The sequence below is a fragment of the Panthera leo genome, chromosome C2 (genome assembly GCF_018350215.1).
Source record: "Panthera leo isolate Ple1 chromosome C2, P.leo_Ple1_pat1.1, whole genome shotgun sequence".
In the NCBI taxonomy this organism is placed as follows: Eukaryota; Metazoa; Chordata; class Mammalia; order Carnivora; family Felidae; genus Panthera; species Panthera leo.
Genome location: NC_056687.1, coordinates 61,771,689 through 61,785,929, shown reverse-complemented (window position 1 = coordinate 61,785,929; position 14,241 = coordinate 61,771,689). Strand labels below are relative to the sequence as shown.

The following is a 14,241-nucleotide window of genomic DNA, read 5'->3' as shown; positions in this document are numbered from 1 at the left end:
TTCCCAAATTTTTCACTCAGAATCATTTCTTCCTTCTGGGTCCCAGAGCAAGAAGTGAAATAAGCTCCCACCACACAGAAGGAAACATCCAGAGCAAGGAAGAACTCTCCCACAAAACTGTACAGCTGGGACCTGCATCCCTGGTCCCATGGTGGAAGGTCTGGAAGCCATTTATCATGGCATTATTACATTGAGGTGCCACAGCTATGAGTGCCAGAGGCGGAGGGGATGGACAGCGTGTAATTGGGCCCAGATTATGCTGGTTTAGCAAAAAGGTAGTCATCATCAAGGGTTTGTCACTCATAGCAATGTGGCTCCAGAAACTCACAAACACTGGTTCAAACTCATTTTACAAACTGAGAAATTAAAGCAGTAGAATTACAAGCAAGATTATCTCTCTGGCCAACATGCTGCAAACTGTGGAGGGAGTCACTGGCAGCTTAACAACCTGCTTCCGTGAAGAGGTGAGGATGGGAAACTAGCATTCATTCGTGGCCATCTATGTCTCTTCTGACATATCCTTTCTCAGAAGATGGCATCACTTAGATGCCCAAGCCAGAAACTTGGGTGTTACCTTTGACACTCCTCCTTTACATAGGTTCTTGTCTTTTTTTTTTTTTTTTGAGAGGGGAAGGAGGGCCAGAGGAAGAGAATTTTAAACAGGCTGTACGTGGGGTGCCTGGGTGGCTCAGTCGGATAAGCATCTGACTTCTGCTCAGGTCCTGATCTCACAGTTTGTGGGTTCGAGCCACGCCATTGGGCTCTGTGCTGATGGCTCAGAGCCTGGAGCCTGCTTCGGCTTCTGTGTCTCCTTCTCTCTCTGCCCCTCCGCCAACTTGTGCTGTGTCTCTCTCTGTCTCTCAAAAATAAATAAATGTAAAAAAAAAAAAAAAAAAAAATTTTTAAACAGGCTGTAGGTTCAGCACAGAGCCTGACGTAGGGCGTGATCTCACAACCATGAGATCACAACCTGAGCCGAAATCAAGAGTCAGACACTTAACTGACTGAGCCACCCAGGCACCCCTATTCTTGTAAGTTCTGAGGCTCCATACCTTTCCATCGCAAATCTGCCCATTCTCGTCCAGCCCCTTTATCACAAACCTAGCACAGGCTATCTTGGCTTCCTTCAGTAATCTCGAAGTGGACCTCCCTGCCTCTGGTTCCAGCATTATATAGATGAGGAAATTGAAGAAATGTAACTCTAGATAAAGTACTATCTTCTATAAGGAGGAAGGACAGTGAGGGATAGAACCTGGATTTGGGCTCACATCTATCAAACTCTAAATCTAAACTCTTAACCTCTATTCTATGCCCCATCTCTATACAAATACCTCCCCCACCAATACAACTACCACCAATTATTCCATTGTCTTTTTTAAATGTTTATTTATTTATTTTTGAGAGAGAGAGAGAGAGAGAGAGCCAGTGGGGGAGGGGCAGAGAGAGAGGGAGACACAGAATCCAAAGCAGGCTGTAAGCTGTCAGCACAGAGCCCAACGTGGGGTTCAAACCCACAGACCACGAGATCATGACCTGAGCTAAAGTCAGATGCTTAACCCACTGAGCCACCCAGGCGCCCCTCCATTTTCTTTTGAACTAATGGACTCTAATGATCTATATAACCAAACATAGAATGAAAGAATTGTAAGTGGAATCTTGGGGATCCTTTTAAGCTAACTCCTTCTTTTAAAAGATGAGAAAGAAAAAGCTCAAACTGGTGCAGACACTTGTCCAGGCCACAGTTCTATTTAAGAGAAGAGTCAAAATCAGACCTCAGGTTTCCTGTTTCTGACTGTTCGTCCTGACTCCTAACCCATGGAACAGATAAATGAGTTACAATTTTGAAAGTTAGTAATTTAAGGGCTAAATGCGTTATGGGTAGGAAAATAGACTTAGGTTGTAATGATACCAACTGCCCATTTGTGAAGGATAGGCAGTTTTCACTAGAATTGGGTTTTTTTGTTTTTGTTTTTGTTTTTGTTTTTGTTTTTGTTTTTAAGCTGGAAGAGATACTATAGGTCATTAAAGTGTGGTTCCCTCATTTTATAGGTAATAAAACCAAGGCTCAGTAAGATAAATTGTGTGATGGGAGGGCCACACAACCAAACTGAAATTAAAATCCAGGACCCCTAGTTTCCAATCCAAGGTTCTTTTCTGCTCATCAGACTGCTTTTTTGTGCCAAACAAAATTGAGCAGGTAAGTCTAAAACAGAACAGCCACTACCAGCCACTCTGGCACACCTGTCTGCACATGGGCTGGAGGTGCTTGTCTAACCATGCTTTAACTCCTCCTCTCTCTGGCAGTGATTTAAAGATGTCCAAGCTGATGTAAAAATGAACTGGGAGAGAAAACTGCACACTAACCTGATGCTTTTGTGCATCCTTTTTAACTAAGAAGAGCAGAGTCTTCCATAGACGGGAAACTTGGAAAATAATTTTGAATATGAAGACAAAATTCAGAAATGAGCGAGCTGAACCAAGTGCTAAAGAGAAGAAATTTAAATGAATTTTGTGTTACTAGAGTTTTCTTTGCTAATTTCCCTAAGTAAGCTTTTTCCTCTACAAAGTCTAAACAGATTGTTCGGCTCTATTTTTGACTTGTGTGCACAGCCAGCCTACCATTTTCTGGCAGATGACCTTTGGACCGAAAACTACTTTTCTCCTTGAAGGTCCATAACCTGCACAAATACAACGTCATCAAGCCCGGAGCTTGAGCCTACCATCCCAGCTCGGTCACACATCCCTGTAAACACTCATTCCGCCCTCTGAAGGACTGTTTGAAAGAATCGTGGCAAATTAGGATATCAGATGTGCTTCTGAGTTTATTTCAAGCCCGCTACATGTTTTGCAGACCCAGTTCGAAGCAGCACATATCAAGTGTACAACTGCCAGAGAGCACAGAAAACGGACACGCGGCAGGGTAGACCTCAAACTGCACACTCACACACAAAAGCACAATTTACTTGGGTCATGCGATAAGGGAACTCTTAGGAGAAAAAAAGGTAATCATCTAACACAATTTTGTTCATTCATGTGTTTGTTTTTCTGAATTCCTGCAATGATTATCAGGCTAAGCTTGGGTTGGGAGAATTTTAGCCCCCTATTACTTTCACCAAACTTCTTACCACCATCTCAAACTGTGACAATAATGACAATAATAATGATGATGAACAAGAAAAACACTCAAATTATATGTTTGAAATCCCAAGACCTTTAGTATCACCACTTAACTTATGAAAAGAAAAAAATGATGTAAGTATTACAATCCATGGTTGAAATAATTGTTGGTCTATTGAAGGAGGGAGACAGAAATCCTATTCCATTGCCATAAAACCCTGTTAAGCGTCCCATTTAGGAAAAGCAAGTCCACAGTTTCATTAATCATCTCTCATTTTATTTAGTTTTCTAGTGATCAGTCCCATTCATTCAGGTGATCACAAAATTCTTGTAAATGAGGATTTTAAGACTTCCTTTCGTGCAGCTCTCCAATCAGATTGTCCTTTCTGATTCCTTCTTGCGTGGAAATTCCACAGCACCCTCTGACTTTCATGTAAACTGTGTGCCCGTCTTTTCTCCAGATCCTCCCACTATCACAGAATCCAAGAGCAATGAAGCCACCACAGGACGGAAAGCTTCACTCAAATGCGAGGCCTCAGCAGTGCCTGCGCCTGACTTTGAGTGGTACCGGGATGACACCAGGTATGTGCCAAACGTGCCATGCCCCAGTTGTTCCACTAGGTGGTCCTAGGGACAGAACCTAGCCCCGCTGTAATTATGTGAGTCTATACTATTAGACTCTTCATTTTCTAAATCTGTTTATCAAGTGCTTAGAGGCCTGTAGTTCTTAATCTGAAGCCCCAGAGCATTCAAGCTACATGCAAAGAGTGAAGTAGCTGGTTTAAGGGGTATTAAGCCACCTGTATGTCTTTCTGTATGTCTCCACCTGTATGTCTTTCTTGCCTGGAGCAGAAGCCAAAGCTCAGTGAAACTCATCCATTCTTAAGTCTTCTCTGTCGGTAGACATCGGTTCTGATAATACAGAGTTGCACGATTAAAATGAGAAATTGAGCAGGGAACAAGCTGTTATTACATTTCTCTCCATGTCCTCCAATATGATGAAAAAGGGATTGCTACACCAAGTTTTCATCAGTGTTTCTTTTTACTCTTCTGTTTTTGAACTCTTAGGATAAACAGTGCTAATGGCCTTGAGATTAAGAGCACGGAGGGCCAGTCCTCCCTGACGGTGACCAACGTCACTGAGGAGCACTATGGCAACTATACCTGCGTGGCTGCCAACAATCTGGGGGTCACCAATGCCAGCCTAGTCCTTTTCAGTAAGTATGCCAAAGTAGGGCCTGACTCGGGAGAATTCAGTCGAGTGCTCCCGTGGAAAGCTTGAAAAGCATTCCTTTACCTCACCTTCAACCTTACCTATTAAAGGTAAACATACACAAAAATAAGAATCCAGTCACTGAAACAAAAACACAGGACTTCAATCCCTATGCATAGGGCAAGATTTACAAATCAAATAACGTTTCTATTTCCTGGCTTCCTTTTGATAACTGCCTTGTGGTTTTTTTTGTTGTTGCTGGTTTTGGGGGTTTTTTGTTTATTTTGTTTTTTGTTTGTTTTTTAGTTTTGTTTTTGCCTGGTTGATTTAACTGTAAGAATACTCAGAGAACAGAAATCTCTTTGGTGATGATCTTTTAAGGAACAGAGGTGATGTAAGATCCTGGAAAATAGATGGCAGTTAAAAAATGGCACTGGTGAGAGTGATTGAAGAAGATATAGTCCGTGAGGATGGATAAGGTGCTGGGGGAAGGGAGAGGCTGGGAAAAGGAAGCGTATTTTTAACAACACAAGAGAAAGGTGGAATGAATGATTAAAACATCATATAAAATCTAAAAGAGGAAAAATGGTTGCAGAAAGGTTTCCATATGACAGCAGGGAACATTACTTGTCTCACATATTTTTGGAAGAGATAAAATGGTGGGAGAGAGGAGCATCCACAGAGCAGAGAAGATCCTCAGGCCGACTGAGGAGGACTCAGTTGTTTTAGCTTACTGGTGTTACTAGGAGAGCGCACCTTGGACCCTTGCCGTTTAGCAGCTGTTAACCTTCGGGTATCTGACCCCCTGCCTGATGGCTACAAGCATAGACACAAACGCCCCTGAGAAACGGATGGGTGAAATTAGGAGAAGATGATACATTTGGATTAGAGAAATGTTTATAAGGATAAGTAAAACAAACACAAGAGTTAGTTAGCACATGCTGGACCAGAAAGTTTATTTGGACTAAAAGACAAAGTCCAAAAACTTTACTAGTATGATTTTGGAATAACAATCCACTAGGAATTTTTCTTCTGCACAGATTCAGTTGGAAAATCTAGAAATATTATGACTAAGAGAGATGTCTCTATCTTTCTTTATCTTAGATGAGCCTTCAAGGAAAAAAAAATATATATATATTATATGTATAATATATATATAATATATACATGAGAAAAATCAATTTAAGTGAGAGTTCTCTTAAGATGCAGTATTAAAGCCATTTTCTAACTGCTCAAGACCCAACTCTTTAAAAAAAAAAAACACCACAAACTATGCTAAATTTGGCCTTCAATTTCTCACCCATAACTGCCATTGACTTCAGTCTATAACAGTTTGATGGGATACAGCTATACAAGTGCTTAAGTTTAAAATTCATATGAATTTTAATATGAAGTTTAAAATTCATATTGCTGTTTACTTGTCTCCAAGGACCAAACATCAGTGTTCTTCACTTCAGCTAGAGGCACCAATATCTCAAAACACTTGAGAAGATAATTATTAAGAAATGTAGTTACCTGTTTCACTCTTGACATCAGGGATTCCGTAAGTGGGGGGAGTGGTGCAAACAGCCTCAACCCTGAATTTGGGATTCTGACATATCTAAGGTAACCTGGTTAAGTAGAACAACATACACTTAATAAGTTTTATAGGGGTTCGAAAAGAGAAAGTGGGACAACTGGATTAGTTAGAGAAAGTAAGGAACTATAATTTGCATTAAAGCATCTTCTCGTTGTATCCCATCCAGAGGAAGAAATGTGCTAATGATATATTTCAAATGATAAATAAAATGACACCTACTGACTGAGAGAGAGGAGGGTAAAGAGGATGGAAGGGTGGAATACTCCAGGAGGCATGGACTAGGTCAGAGATAATGGAGATACTGCTTGTCTGCTGGTGCCCATGGTAACCTCAAGGCCTTTCATACCCTTGCCCTATGCATCAAAGTCCATTTAAAGGACTCAACCCAGTAAAATTAAGAAATGCCAAGACAAGAATCTTAGAGAATTTCTGTTTGTAAGCTGGAATCGCCTAATTATGCATGTGTATCATAATCATATTGTCCCGATGACTTCACAGAAGTCACTTTCAATTACACGTTTGAGAAGTGCACAGCACAGTGATTAACGGGGCTCTACTTCCCCGCGGGCCCACACTGCCCTCCACAGAACACCGCACCCCGCCCCCCCTCCCAGGCACTAGCTCTGCATTTAGCAGCATGTGCATCAGCGTGGAGTTCAGAGCTGATCTCCCACCTAATGGGGAAGTTAGGAGGCATAATGCTAAAAATTAGTGAACCTACTGCCCGCTTTCTTAGACCCAAGGCCTAAATGTGGACATTTCGGGTTTGTTTTAATGTTCATTTTATTTTTGAGAGAGAGAGAAAGAGAGAGTTGAGAGAGAGAGAGAGAGAGAGAGAAAGCTCAAGCAGGGGAGAGGAAGAGAGAGAGGGAGACACGGAATTCGAAGCAGGCTCCAGGCTCAGCGCCGTCAGCACAGACACAGAGCCCCGTGGGGGGCTCGAACTCAGGAGCCATGAGCCAGGAGATCATGATCTGAACGGAAGTCGAATGCTTAACCGGCTGAGCCACCCAGGCGCCCCTAAGTGTGGACATTCCAAAGGGGAAGCTGTGCTTTTTACATACGGGAAGGGCACTTCTGCCTCGGCCACCCCTCCATGACCATTTAGTTTTGGGAGGCGCATTGCTACATCCTTCATTCCTTGGGAATACAGCTGTACCGCAACCTACTTCACACAGGCAAGAGAGAGAGAGGGAGGAGGTGGGGAAAGGGGAAAAAAAAAAAAAAAAAGAAAGTACCTATGTGAACAGATTGCTCATTACTTAGACTCAAAGTAGATGGGTTTAATGGGTAGAAGGAAGACTCCGCTGGCAGCGGCACTTTTGCACGGAACAGGGTCAGGAGGGGGGCGAGGCCTGGGAGGGGAGGAGGGGAGCGAGGCCTGGGAGGGGAGGGGGGGCGGCTGCCGCAACCCTGACAGAGAGCACTGTGTGGGCAGCGGGGTGCTGTGCTGACCAGCCAGTCCAGAGCAGACCAGGCAGGTGGTGAGCTACTGCCCGCCAGCAAGAGGCAGCACGTAGAACTGGAGCCCCTGAAGAGTTCGCGATGATCTGTCTTCATTGGTGCGTCAGCACATTTTCAGTGTCCACCACAGTGACACGTGCTGACTCTTTGCGCAGTGTCAATTTGCGGTCACTGATCCATCTTGTCCTCCACCACATGCGTACATATACTTCTCCACTCTATTCAAATATTGATCTCCAAGGGGGTCAAAATAATTGAAGGAAAGTGCAAGAATACATTGTATGCCTAGTAATTTTTTCCTAAGCTAGTGGAAGCATTCTTTTCTCATTTGTTCTGTTCTCCACACATTCTAGCATTGTTTGTCAAGGATCTGTACCACCTCAGCCTATATTATATCCAAGCTTAGATGTTTTTCTTCATCCTGGGCAAAGCGTTACATTGTATATTTTTTTCTGAACACATTCATCCCATGGGACAGTGTGTACAGGCAAAGATTCAGCCCCTTAGTCCTCGTCAGCTATGGGGACATGCAGCGCCTAGAGGAAGACTTTGGCTTCTATTGATGCCAAGAGAAGGTCCGTTGTCAGCATATGTAACATAGCAGATTCTGTATTTCCACACTGATGACTACAATGTACCCACAAGGGAAACCTATCTTGTTTCCGTGTTTATGTTGAGTTACTTTTAAAGCAATGGATGGGGAGGGAGGATGGGGTGATGATTTTAATGTCATCACTTCTGATGAAGTGAATGCTTAACAAGGTACTCTGAACATGTGCTAAACCCTTAACATACATGATCTCATTTAACTCTCAAATCCAGGCTCTAGATCAATGTGTTACCTAGATTGGTGTATGTGGAGAAAATGTTAGGAGATGTATCTTTTGTAGTCTGGAAGTGAGGAGACATCTAATTTCTTTCTCCTTTTTTCACTTAATGAGGTCTCTCCATGACTAGATATTGTCATATCCCTTCCCACCTCACTGTTTCTGCCACCTCTCATTTCCATTTCCATTGACCCCCATGGAATGGGTCCACTGGAGTAGTTAGATCATTGGTTAATCTTTGTCACAGTGAGATTCCTAACTCATATTCCAGCCTCGTGGTCAGCTTTTGACCCTAGGAATATTCCCACATGTTAAAGAATACTCCTACTGTACTGATCAATTACCTTCTATTTTAGAGAAATGTATCGATTGGTAAAGTATTGAAGCTATTAAGTACAAAAAAAAAAATTAAAAATGCAAAGAAATCTACATTGAGCCATACCACATCAGTGTGTAGGAGGTTTTCAAATTCTCTTTTTATTTTAAAAGATAATTAACTTGTAAACCTATACTTGATTAAATCTCAAGTATTACCTAAGCAACCCAGCACTGGAGAGAGCCCTTAAAATGAGCGCCTCCCCCGCTTGTTTAGAAACCATTTTAAGTTGTTATCTTGGGGGCCTGGAGTTTAAATATATACCACTTGATGAAGTTAGTTAAGATTTGGCAAAGCCTCTTAACCAGCTACTTCTAGATGCCACATAATAAAACAGTGTGAGCAGCCATTTGAGCACTACCCTCATGTAGTTTGAAACACCGGCTGCAAACTTTAAAAGGGCTCTCTGTGGCTACTATAGGAAATAGATGGGCACTGGGACTAGATTTAGTTTCAAGAATAGGCATGGCATATGCTGACTTCCAGAAAGTTTACCGAACATCTGCAATACCCATTGGAAAAGAAAAGAAAATCATATTTGGGTTAACAAATTACCACTCTATATACACCTTACAATCAGCTCTAGCCTTTGCCATTTAAGTGCTTTTATATCAAAGGTTTTCCTTGTGAAGTGTAATGCCCCCACTTAACAGTTTCTCATTGGTGTCCCAACAGAATCAACCAATAACACACACATACATACACACACATATGCACACACACGTACATTTGGCAGATAAGAAACCAAAGATCAGAGTTAAGGGACTTACTAAGAGCCACAGCCTCTAGTTCTGGGGTCAGCCTTAGGGCTCTGTTCCTCAAACCTTCCAAAATAGCTGCTTAGCGATGCTGACCTCCCCCAAATATTAGCAACCAAAAGACAAAGCACATAGCACCAAAGTTTCTGTCCTCCCCTACTTTTGATTATCAAAAGTCAAAGAATTTCTTCTTCATTTTAAGTGATGTCGCTTCACTTTACACTCGAACAAGAGCCTACAAACCATGGCAAAATTATAAAATGCAGCAGAGTGATGGGGGAGGAATAAGGATAAAAAGCTGGGACTGGGAAGCATCTAAAGAATAAGTCAGTAGGGTGGAATTCAAGAATGAGAGTAACTAATGGGGCGTGATAGGGATAAGATGATGATAACAGGGTGGAGCTAAGATGATAATAACAAGCTGGGAACCAAGGAGGGTGGGTGAGATGATTTTAGCAATACAAATGGTCTTGTGGAAAGGAGGGCAGAGTGCATTTACCCAGCTGTGAACAGTGTGATGAGAAAATATTAAGCTGAGTCATTTAAACAGTCTGAATAATAATAGTGATAATAAAAAATAAAGTACAGTGGATAGAGTATAGTATGGGACAGTAGTCTCCAACTGCTACATAAATGCGGAAAGCAGTTTAGCTATTTAATTTCAAAGCTGAAAACTTAATACCAAATAACCAGTGGAGGTTTAAACTATTTTTCTACTTGACACTTGTGTAACTAAGACACAGTTGGTTGCCGCGCTACTATTGACCTGTTCTATCTTAATGCACTTAGCAAACTTTGGCATTTAAGTTACAACTTTCAGGCAAGCTAGAGAAAGGCTCACTCTACAAGGAGTCAGGGTTTTCTTGGCATCCAGATGTATTGAGTGTCCAAATTCCAGGCAAAATCTACTCTTTCTAGACATATGGTACAAGATGGCAGGCAGGTCAAGTTTGAATATGCACATATGCTTTTCTCTTTATGGTTTTGGTTTTTGTTTACTTCAATTTATCATTAGTCTTTATTTAACCAAATGGCTAGGAGGAATGTAAAGTGTGTGCTAATTATGTTGCATTATAGGGTTTAGGGGCAGTAGTAATGCATCCTAGTCCTAATACACCATTCTACCTTTCTGAAAGAGCCTCAGAGGAGGATTTAGAGTTAAACCTGGGGTTTTGATAAGACAAATACAGGATGCCTAAAGCCTGAGCTCTGTCAGCACATTCAACTTATGATCAGCAGCTTGGGGATGGGACTGTGAGGGACACATAAGCTCAAACCTATGTGTCCAAAAGAACACTTTTCTTACTCCACGGGATGTATCATCAAGTAAATTTGATTGGTTGATCAAATTTCAGGTGAGATTGTATTATTGCAAGAGAGTGGTATTAAAGAAAAGACAGAATGAAATAATACCATGCCAATTTGCTTATTTCCTTGGCATTACTCGCGCACTGGTATTAGAAGTGTGGAAATAAAAACCTGAGGGAAAAGTTGAATTAGTATTTCCCAAATAAATTTTCCACATACTTGGCTAAAGCTGATATGAGCTGTAGGGCTTAGGGAGAGGAAAGGAGTCCTTAGCTATCATGGGTCCATCTGTCCTGAGTTAAAGAGACCAGAACCAGGACGCGAAGATGCATGACTGACTGTGATCACTGCTAATTTAAATACCTTCAACCCAGCCCTCCAGAAAAATTGTAATTTTGGTAGTGAGTTTTTTTTCAGTGTAGGGTAGGATCCTGTTTGTAGGGTTACCACAGTAAGATGTCGTTTCCTACTCTAATTTTTTTAAAGCTTTGGATTTAAAATTTTAGCAATAACTTTCTGATAATTTAGTGTTGGCAGGAAGAACAGACAAATGCTTTATAGGAGATACTATCCTATAGGCATGGAAATTTATGTGCTCTATAGTTATCTGAGTAGCTAAGCATGAGTAAGATATAAATATACAGATAGATCTATATAAACTCTCCATGATGCTTACTATTTTTTCCCCTTTAGAGCGTGTTTCACCCACAATCCCCCATCCCATTCAAGGTCAGTATGATTTTTATGACTGTAGTTCTGTTGCTGGGTCATTCTCCATCATCCATAATGTGCAAAACACACAAAGGGGGATACATATTCACAACATTCACATACAATAGAAACCTTTTTTTTTTCTTTAAACCTTCAAAAGAAAGTTGATCAATTGTCCCCACACCAGTTGATAGACATGTAACAGATTCTTTATCTGACTTAAGTAGGTGAGTAGCTAGGGAGATGCTAAGCTCAGAAAGCAATTCTCTCTTCAATTAATATGTATTACAGGTAACTATGAACTCACATATTTGGAACACAGCCAGTTAAGTTCTGTAGCTCATAAAAATATGAATCCTCTAACTGACCACCCACACATTTGGAGGCTTATACAATCCGAATCTCAAGTCATTGGTATTACTTAAAAAATGAATTTATCTACTACTGCCAAAGTTTGAACTCAACCAGATTACAAGGACATTAACTTTTCTTAAAATTGTGGCCAGTGCGGGGGCTTTTCCTTTTAAACATAACTATTTTAGAAAGCACAAATGAAAAAATAAGGTAGTCATTCTGTATTCCTTTTCATAAAACTTTCTCCACACCCAAATTAAATTTTGCCTCCTACATCACATTTAGATGCAAGTTGCAGCCCCAGCCTTCTAGCTTAAGGCTATTTAAAGGCAAATTGGCAAATAAAATTAAAACAATACAAAAAAATCTGAAATGAAACCAACCTACCATTGAAATTAAATTCCAGAAAAGTGATTTGCAAATAACACTCAAAGACCTGAGAAAAAATGGAAAGTAGGCCATGCGGGGCCTCATGTGGAAAAAATAAATCCAATTAAACAAGATTATTGTATACACTATAAAAGAAATGTGCTCAGAATTAAAGGTAGAAAGCTGCTGTTTTATAAGTTTGAAGACAGATCATGTTTCATTAACACTCATCCAAACTAAAAATTAGGCCAAAATTGGGTGAGGATATTCAGAGTGTCAATAATGTTATGTTTTACATATGTATGTATTCACATATATGCAAACTTATTTTAATTATATTTGCAATGAGAATTGCAGGGTTTCAAGGATCAACTAGACAGCTTAATAAAAAAGTTGCTCTTAAATTTTAAGAAGGGTCCAAACTATTTATAGAAGAACTCTGTTGAATAAAATCCTTCCTTAAAACATTAATGAAATCTGTTTCTTATCCCAACTACTAAAAATAAGACTTAAAATGTGCCTGTTTTTTAGACTTGACATGAAACTTAGTGTTCATGGAAAATATCCCATTTTGAATTCCTGACATGACACAATTATTTTAAGACATTTATCTTCGAGTGTTGCTGCAGAGACTGACACCATTTTATCATGTTGACATCTTGCAAATATCTTGATGTGACAAACACATACATACACATTTGTCCCAATGGATAATATCTTCAAAGAGGTCATGCTACATCCAAGACGAGCTTTGTAAACTGTCACTAAGCCTCTAGGTATCCTCTCTAGGAGCGGTTCTGCAGCCACAGACTCAAATATTTTATCTGATCATGCTTTATGATGTATATAACATGGAACAAAATGAAAGTCAGACACGATTCACAAAAGACAGCTGTTGGATATTGAAAAACAGTTTGGGCCAGGAATGAAGCAAGTTGAACTTGATATTTTCCCACAAACTGAATTGTTGATTGGAGAATGACCCTAGTTTGATTTTACGTTGTAGATAGACAATAGATAGCTTCTTTAGATCCAATAGTTCTAGAGAATATAGTTTATTTTACTACTAATACTTTGGGCTTCTGCTGGTAGAAATTGAAAAGCTGTTCATCGAGACTTGGGATAGCTGATGTGTGAGGTGGGTATGGAAAGATAATGCCCTTTAAGTTCCCTGTCTCTTACAAGGGCTTTAACTTGTAGAAATCAGCCCCTTTTCTCCTCTTCTGCCCAGGCAAGATGGCAACCCATGTGAAATGCAGTATCCCATGGGAAAAAAAAAAATTGAGGTATAGGATCCTTAACTCTTTTTTATAGTGCCACTTAAGTACCAAAATATCTATGAAAAGCCTACCTACCTCAGGTTGGTCATATCTATAACACAAAATACCTTTGTTTAATTAAATACTGTATATTGTCATCATCTAGGTACAATCCTACATTTCAGCCCTAAAGTGTTAATGTATCTATTAGCAGTTGGTTGATACAAATGGCCAGAAGGATATGAAACCAATCAGTTTCCTTCAGGGGTTTTGAAAATATGAGAAAGTTCCAAAGGTCCTTTTTTGTCCGCCCATCACAAAAAAAAAGAACTTTCTCTCCTATTTTCCAATAACAGAAATACATGTTTAATTTTAGCTGCTTCATTGTTAATGTCTTTCATTGGAGGGTCTCCCCCACCCCCACTCTACATGGCTCATCAAGCTGACGGGGGATAAACATCAGAGTCGCAGCAGGAATGCAGTCCTAAACCCCTTCAAGCTGTGATTAAACAAAAACAAGGCTCAATAAATCAAATGTATTTCTCTTGGGTTTCCTTCATCATATTGCTTGATTTTCTGCAGTGATAATAATAATACTGGAATTACACCAAAGGATAATTTGTATTGTCTGTGGCCAATCAGGAATTTTCAAATGTCCTTTCCTATTCTGCCACAAACAAAACAAAACAAAAAAATCAGTGTGCTTCCCTGCTTCTTAATTTAAAAGATATATATAAATAAATAAGTGTTCCATCCTTGATCTGTTTCTGATAGGTGTTTTTTCCCATTAATTTTAATTTAGGTTTATTTATTCTGAAATGAGTCCTGAATTGCATATATTTGCATAACTACTCCTGACTATATCACTGCAGAAAATCCACTGAATTGTAAAATGAGGGAAGAGTC

General features: G+C 40.2%; 1 protein-coding gene across 4 annotated transcripts in view; it reads left to right on the top strand.

Annotated features, from left to right (window-relative positions):
* LOC122229870 (limbic system associated membrane protein) overlaps nt 1-14,241 on the top strand; it is a 651,082-nt gene that overhangs the window by 612,765 nt on the left and 24,076 nt on the right. For 3 of the 4 annotated variants that reach the window (XM_042955414.1, XM_042955416.1, XM_042955417.1), the window contains exons 5-7: nt 3,579-3,699; nt 4,186-4,334; nt 11,336-11,371. In XM_042955414.1, the coding sequence (XP_042811348.1) occupies nt 3,579-3,699; nt 4,186-4,334; nt 11,336-11,371 (306 nt within the window). The remainder of the gene's footprint in view (nt 1-3,578; nt 3,700-4,185; nt 4,335-11,335; nt 11,372-14,241) is intronic. The other variant, XM_042955415.1, reaches the window with a different exon arrangement.